The following is a 7,500-nucleotide window of genomic DNA, read 5'->3' as shown; positions in this document are numbered from 1 at the left end:
ATGATATAACTGCCAAGAACATTCCTATTTTAGAAAATTATTTTACATGGAGACTAAATGAACATGTCAGTTTCAAACTGTTCTCCGTGTCAGCCTGATGCCTTTCCTTCAGTTGTCACATTTTCCACGGAATCAGACAACACAAACAGCGAGCACAATACAAACCGTCCTCCAACAAAACTGGATCGAACCTTCTGCTACGATGACGATAAAGTAAAACTGGACACAAACAACGTCATAAACACTGCGTCAATCCTTCAACTAAGACGTCATTTGAGCAAACTACCTGGGATCAGTGCACTGTAAGGAAATCAGAAACATTGTTCTGTCAGTATCGTTTGCCGCAACAACATCGACGACGATAATTATTGTTGTTGTTCAGGATGATGATGATGATGATGATGATGATGATGATGATGATGATGATGATGATGATGATGATGATGATGATGATGATGATGATGATGATGATGATGATGATGATGATTAATGAACATTGCCAACATGTTTTATTTTTATTTCTATGGCAGAAGCAGCAGTGTAAGTAATTGCTGGGTGGTGGTGGTGGTGGTTGTGGTGGTGGTGGTGGTGGTGGTGGGTTTGTTTCTCTTCATAGCAGCAGTATTAACACAGCACCTTCACACACCTATCATCAGGTGTAGGGTGTAACGTCATTCACGTCATGTCCTACAAGTGATGTTCACATATGTGCGACTTTCAGACAATTTTGAAACGATTGTTGTCAATGAGAAGGCAGACAATAGTTGGTGCAGCAAAATAATCGTGAAGTTAACCATGTAAAAAGTCAACGCGAATTTTGATCAATTGCCGGCGGACTTCTGGTCAAAAAAAATCTCCCTTTGAAGACTGTGCGACTTTGAACAAAGACCCCAAATGCAGGGCGTTTGTTTTGAACAGCTTTTTCTGGAGGCGTTAATTTTTTATTTTTTATTATTCTCTTTTTGGGGAGTTTTTGTTGTTGTGTTGTTACATGTATAAGCTTTAGAGGGGGGGGGGGGGGCGTGGCTTGGTGGTCGCAGTATCAAAATATGTAAAGGGAGACAACAGCACCAGTGGACTAGCCGTTGCTTCCTGCCATGCAGACAGAATCATCAATTTTTCTTATCAATATATATCTAAGGGTTACATCAGAACATGCACTGTAGGCATTAATTAGTTAGCAGAATGCGCCTAGAAGACTAAACCTTGTTATAGTAGAAGGCCACAGAGCTAACTTTAATGTTGCCAGCACGAGAAACTAGAGTAGCATCTGCCGCGCGCCGATGTTGGCCTTTAACGCGAAACAGACGGTTGAGCTATAATGTTCCATCTTGCTTAAAAAAAAAAAATCGTTTAGAGAACAGTCAAAATCGGCAGCAAGACCAACAATGAAAAAAAAATAAAAAAATCTTGTAAGAGAAGCTGTGAGCTTGTCACCTGTTCCTGGCGCTCCCGTAATGTAGACCAGTGGCGGGTCTCTGTTCATTAGGCCGAGCTGTTGCAGGGTCAGAACCAGAAGTGCCAGCCTCCGCCCCAGTTCTGCCACCGCCTGTCCTGCAGTCCGCACCTCCACACGGACACCGTTGTAGCAGGGGACAGACACCGTGGTGGCCGGACCAACAAACCTGTAACAAAAACAAGATAATTATATGATAAATGATAATTAATACTTGTGACAAACGGATTTGCACATAGATGTATATTGGAGTTATGTGACGCAGGTGTACAAAGTTTCATGGGCCACGAACTTTGAGTAGACACCGCATGGTGAAACGTCATTGACGCAGTGCAGTATAGTGACGTGTGGGATGTGACCAATCAGAGAGGAGTATTGACTGAGGTCACGTTTGTAGATAGATTAGACAGCAGAGCTTTAGAGACCACCGAAGGGAACAGAAGGGTCTCCTGTTAGTAAAGTTTCTCACCGGGCGCTGGGAGGTCGGTTAGACTCGTGCCGCGGTATTGAATCGGTGGATTCAACTGCTGTGTTTACAGGTATTTATTGAATTGATATTTTGCTCGGAGATATTATTTTGCTCGGAAATATTGACTTGAGAAATGACCGGGAGAGTCATGTATGAATTGGCTGAAAAGCGTGCGTTGATGTCAGCCATTGTTGAAAAGGGAATGTTTACATGTTTTTCGGAAATGAAGTCGCTTATGAGTTAGCGGGTGTATATACTGTAACCGCATAAGTTAGTTGACGGTAGTGATAAAGAATGTCAGAAAAGTTTATTCAAGTATGGAGACTTATGGTAGTTTAAACTTGTGTATTTTAGCATCCCGGGCCGAGTGGGTCGCGGAAGTATCCCGGGCCGAGAGCGGTCGCGGAAGTGGGAACGAGACGGGAGGTTCTGCCTTACGCCCGAGCCGAGAGCTGTGGGAGTGCAGGAGGGGAGACAGCGTGAAGCGCTGTAAAACGGGAACCCCGTCCCCATTCCACCACACGAAGACAGTTTGTGTGGGTGGGGTGGAGCAGTGCGTGCCACTGAATATGTGAGTACGACTGGGAGAAATTAACCAGCGTGATAGCTGTACGGAGATACGTTTCCCAAGTGAACAACCACGAGACGTCGAGCGTCGTGGGTTTTTATCATCTGTGTGTAACAGAAGTGAATATTGACAGAAGTATTGCTTGAGACAATGACTTCGTGTGTAGTGAGACAGACGGGCTCTCACGGAACAAAGCTTAAAGTGTTATACGTGTGTGCACGTGAATTGTAGACTGCATGACAAAGTAACATGTATGTAATTTTGTGCAGTTAGACTCTGTGTGTTAACAGAAATAGAACTTCCATGTTGAGCGGGAGTGATCTGTAGAATGGATGAAGAATAATATGTTTATGTTGTGTTATTGAACATTCTAATAGAGGTACAGAGGCAAAGGGCCGTAACTGTGTTCGTGTTTTTGTGCCTGGTTGGAATGTGTGTGTGTGTGTGTGTGAAGGCTAGATAGTAAACAGAGAGTAGCACGCACAATTTCTGATAGGAGTAGATATACATACATACAGACATACACACGTAAATTCCAGCCGTAACATTTGGTGACCCCGATTACTCTGTGTTAGTTAAAATTTGTAGTTGTTTCCCTGCTTTGCTAAATTTAATTTTGTCCCCTGTGTTGGGTTTTTTAGAATTTTGGCAGTAGGTCACGCAGACAGAGATTTTTCAGATTCAGTAGTTGTGTCGTTGATGTCCTGTTTTGTACTGTTACCGTCTCCAGTTTTACGGTAGTGCTTACTGTACAGTTCTAAGCACTGAGGGATTAGCTTCATTTTTCTACCTGTGGGGTCTTTCATTTCTCTTTCCTTGCTCTTTTCTGTGCTTTCATTTTGTAAAATAGTTAGAACATTTTTTTTCTTTCTGCTTTGGAATAGGGATCTATCTGTTGTTTATTGCCCTTTGCCTTTGTTAAGTTGATTAACTTTGATTAATTTTGTTCTTTTGTACTTTGAAATTTTATGATTTGATTTTGGAATTTTTTTTTTGTTAGTGTGATTGATTAGGTTTATTGATTTTGTAGGATTAGTTTGTTGAGTTTATAAGTTTGTTGTAAGTAATTAAGGTAATTAGTTGTGATATTTTGATATAGACTTTAATTAGTTCAAGTTTTAGTTTATTTTTGATTTGTTATTTGCTATGGTAGTAGATTAGGTACTTTGAATTTTTTTTGGTTTAATTTAGTCTGCTGTTTGGTGATTGTGTCACTTTAATATTTTTTTTTGGAATTTGTTGTATTTGCCTCCAACTACATTTTTTGTTGTTGTTGTCTTGTTGATTTAGATTAAGTTAATCTTATTAGTAGTGTATACATAGTTATTTTAAGTTACTATTTAAAACTTTGATTGATATGGGTTGTTTTACTTCATAAATTTTTTGTTGGAACTTTGTTTTTATTTTGCTTCCAACTACGTTTCCTTTAGTGGGACTTTACTTATTTTGGGTTTGATTTTCTGATTTTGTATTTAGCTTGTTGATTAGTTTTAAGTATTTACTTGTGTTTGCATTTTTGAACTTTGACTTTTTCCTCCTATTTGTGGTTTGGGGTTGTTGTTTTGTTTGTACTTGTATATATGTTTGAAGATTCGTTTTGACTTCATGGACTGAATATTTGACTTTGATTAAAACTGTTGGATATTTTTTGCGTAAGATTTACGCCAAAACGTGTTTGGATATAGTCTTGTGTTGACTATTGTATCTGGTGAAAGATTTTTTGTGGTACAGTTTTCAAGTGGATTGCTTGGATTTGCATTATTCTTTGAAACTTTTTCAAATTTGTTGTTTCTCTAAACTTGGACATATTTTGGTGTGATTTTGGAAGTTCAAAACTTACACAATGGAAAGCAAAGATGATTATGATGCGTTGTTTGAAAAGTTTGTAAAACAGGCAGAGACTTTGGGTCTGGCTGCAGATAAACGTGAGAAATACGTGAAAGAGAGTTTTGATCGTTTGGAGAGAAAACGAGAAAAGGATGAAAGACAAAAAGAATCAGAAAGACAAATGCAAAAAGAAAGGGAAGAGAGACAAAAAGAATTGGAAAGGGAAGAGAGACAAAAAGAATTGGAACGAGAAGAAAGAGACAAAGATAGAGAACATCAGTTGAAACAAAGAGAGCTTGAGATTAGGCAGGCTGAAATTAGTGCTGGTTCGCGTGCACCACAAAATGGTCGGGATTCTCACACTAATGTAGGTCCTCGCCCTGTTTACCCCAGGCTCCCTGCATTCAGGGAACAGCAAGATGATATAGACTCATACTTGTTCAGATTTGAAACTCATGCAAAATCTCTGGGATGGGAAGAGACAAGGTGGATCACGTACTTGTCTGCTCTTTTAGAGGGCAATGCATTAAACCTATACCATAGCCTTGCTGCTGCTGGTGAACTAACATACCAATGTTTGAAAGAAAACTTGCTGAAGACCTTTCAGTGCACATCTGAAAATGTTAGACAAAAACTCAGATATAGTAAACCAAGAGAAAATGAACCGTTCCAAACTTTTGGGATTGAGTTACGACGATTGTTTGATCGTTGGGTTGCGCTATCTGACATAACCACAGATGTTGATGGTCTAGTGAACTTGATTCTGGGAGAACAATTCCTTGAAAGTGTATCAGCTGACTTAGCAACTTTCCTTCGAGAGAGAGGTCTTGTTAAACTTGATGATATGGTCACAGCTGCCGAGAATTACCGTTTATCACGGAAGTCAGGATATACTATTTTCCCAGCTGGTTCCTGTGTTCAGGAAGAGTATGTTGGCGCTGCTTGTGCACATGGTGATAATCACGGGGGTGATCAGGAGTTACCGCGAGTTGGGTCTGGTTTTGCTAAGCGTAGTGATAACCAGAATGATGAGAGTTCTGGGAAAGTGACGTCTGATGCTCAGGCATATCCTCAAGGTGATGCATGTAAATCACGTAAACGTAGACGTAGTTGGGCAGGTGGTCAGAACCATGATTCATTTCGACCGATCAAGAGCATTTGTTACTTGTGTCATGAGAAAGGTCATAAGATGCTACAGTGTAGATGGCGGACACATCCTGTAAATCCTTGCCTCGCTTGTGGTTTTGACGGCCATAAGTGGAAATCGTGTCCGTACAGAGCGATGGAAATTGGATTGTGGCGTGATGCTGGTCAGAGAGTTCCTTCACCCCGAGAAAAAGACACTTGTTTATTGTGTTTGAGGAAAGGACATTGGGCAGTACAATGTCCATATCGTAACCATGCTCCGGAAGATAGACTAAGGGAAAACAAGAAGAAGCTTGAAGATGAAGAGAAGAAGCATGCAGTTATTCCGGAGGTCGTTCCTCCAGTCGTTCCTCCAGTTAAGAAAGTTGTGCAAAGTTTGAAGCTGGAACATGGTAGTGTCAACGAGAGTGAATGTACAGTCCTTCGAGACACGGGTTGTACGATTTCTGGAGTGCGTAGAGGATTGGTGTCAAAAGACCAGTTTGTCAGTGGTAACGTCACTTGTAAGACATTTGGTGGGGAGGTCCTTACTTATCCTCAGGCGAAAGTTAAAGTTCAGACACCTTATGTGTCGGGAGAAATGGTTTGTTGCGTCCTGAATGATCCTGTCGCTGATTTGATAATAGGCAACATTCCGGGGATTTCAGGGAGTGCAGACTGTTTTCCTGATGTTGAGGGGGTTACAGCTAGTACAAATCGTGCGCAGGAAAAGAGAAGAAACCCTCCTAGTAAACCTTTGGTTCGGACTCCAGATCAGAAGGTTGCGTGTTCGAATGAGAACTTGGCAAAACAACTCAGTCAGTTACAGGCAGAAGTGAACAGATTAAAGTCTAAGTCAAGAGAGACTACTGCTGCTGTAGGCTTTGGTGGCACTCGCAGAAAGAGGTCAAGAAAATGGTTTGCATGATTTTGACTACTTGTCGGTTTAGCATCAGGAACATGAGTAATCGTACTATGTTGAAAGAGTCGTGGACTCAGGATAAGAAAACTGATGATGCTAAAGAAAGACTTTGTATGGTTGAGCTAGAAAGCAACATGACTGGAAATTGTGAGTTAAAAGAAAAACTCAGTGGAATCTTCCTAGAGAAGGAAGAAGTACTTTATCAGACATAAAGTAGTGTTGTTACACATATAGAATCAGTAAATAAGAAAGTTTGTTTCTTATGTCAGCTACGACAGTTTTGTTCCGTAGTGGAATGCGATATTGAAATTATATTGCAGTTCAGTGAAGTAGTTACCCTCTTTTACCTGTTGGCCTAAAGAAAAATATAACCTTGGTCGGTCATTTTTTTTTCTGGGAGGAGGGGGTAATGTGACAAACGGATTTGCACATAATGTATATTGGAGTTATATGACGCAGGTGTACAACATTTCATGGGCCACGAACTTTGAGTAGACACCGCACGGTGAGATGTCGTTGACGCAATGCGGTATAGTCGTGTGTGGGATGTGACCAATCAGAGAAGAGTATTGACTGAGGTCACGTTTGTAGATAGATTAGACAGCAGAACTTTACAGACCACTGAAGGGAACAGAAGTGTCTCCTGTTAGTAAAGTTTCTCACCGGGCGCTGGGAGGTCGGTTAGACTCGTGCCGCGGTACTGAATCGGTAGATTCGACTGCTGTGTTTACAGGTATTTATTGAATTGATATTTTGCTCGGAGATATTATTTTGCTCGGAAATATTGACTTGAGAAATGACCGGGAGAGTCATGTATGAATTGGCTGAAAAGCGTGCGTTGATGTCAGCCATTGTTGAAAAGGGAATGTTTACATGTTTTTCGGAAATGAAGTCGCTTATGAGTTAGCGGGTGTATATACTGTAACCGCATAAGTTAGTTGCCGGTAGTGATAAAGAATGTCAGAAAAGTTTATTCAAGTATGGAGACTTATGGTAGTTTAAACTTGTGTATTTTAGCATCCCGGGCCGAGTGGGTCGCGGAAGTATCCCGGGCCGAGAGCGGTCGCGGAAGTGGGAACGAGACGGGAGGTTCTACCCTTACGCCCGAGCCGAGAGCTGTGGGAGTGCAGGAG

The 7,500-nt window shown here is 41.1% G+C and overlaps 1 protein-coding gene and 2 long non-coding RNA genes across 3 annotated transcripts in view; 2 read left to right on the top strand and 1 right to left on the bottom strand.

Annotated features, from left to right (window-relative positions):
• LOC138970482 (uncharacterized) overlaps nucleotides 1-7,500 on the bottom strand; it is a 14,389-nt gene that overhangs the window by 3,334 nt on the left and 3,555 nt on the right. The window contains exon 3 of the mRNA XM_070342934.1: nucleotides 1,438-1,625. Within this exon, the coding sequence (XP_070199035.1) occupies nucleotides 1,438-1,625 (188 nt within the window). The remainder of the gene's footprint in view (nucleotides 1-1,437; nucleotides 1,626-7,500) is intronic.
• Nucleotides 1,852-2,889, top strand: LOC138970478 (uncharacterized). Its single transcript, XR_011456964.1, has 2 exons — nucleotides 1,852-1,995; nucleotides 2,280-2,889. It is a non-coding gene; the product is annotated as an uncharacterized lncRNA (long non-coding RNA).
• Nucleotides 4,517-7,500, top strand: part of LOC138970481 (uncharacterized) — a 3,478-nt gene continuing 494 nt past the window's right edge. Inside the window, exons 1-2 of the long non-coding RNA XR_011456965.1 lie at nucleotides 4,517-7,100; nucleotides 7,385-7,500. The exon at nucleotides 7,385-7,500 is cut by the window's right edge and continues 494 nt beyond it. This is a non-coding gene — a long non-coding RNA (uncharacterized lncRNA). The remainder of the gene's footprint in view (nucleotides 7,101-7,384) is intronic.

Source organism: Littorina saxatilis, linkage group LG7 (genome assembly GCF_037325665.1).
Source record: "Littorina saxatilis isolate snail1 linkage group LG7, US_GU_Lsax_2.0, whole genome shotgun sequence".
NCBI lineage: Eukaryota > Metazoa > Mollusca > Gastropoda > Littorinimorpha > Littorinidae > Littorina > Littorina saxatilis.
The sequence above is the reverse complement of the archived record's forward strand: the minus strand, read 5'-3'. Positions and strand labels throughout refer to the sequence as shown.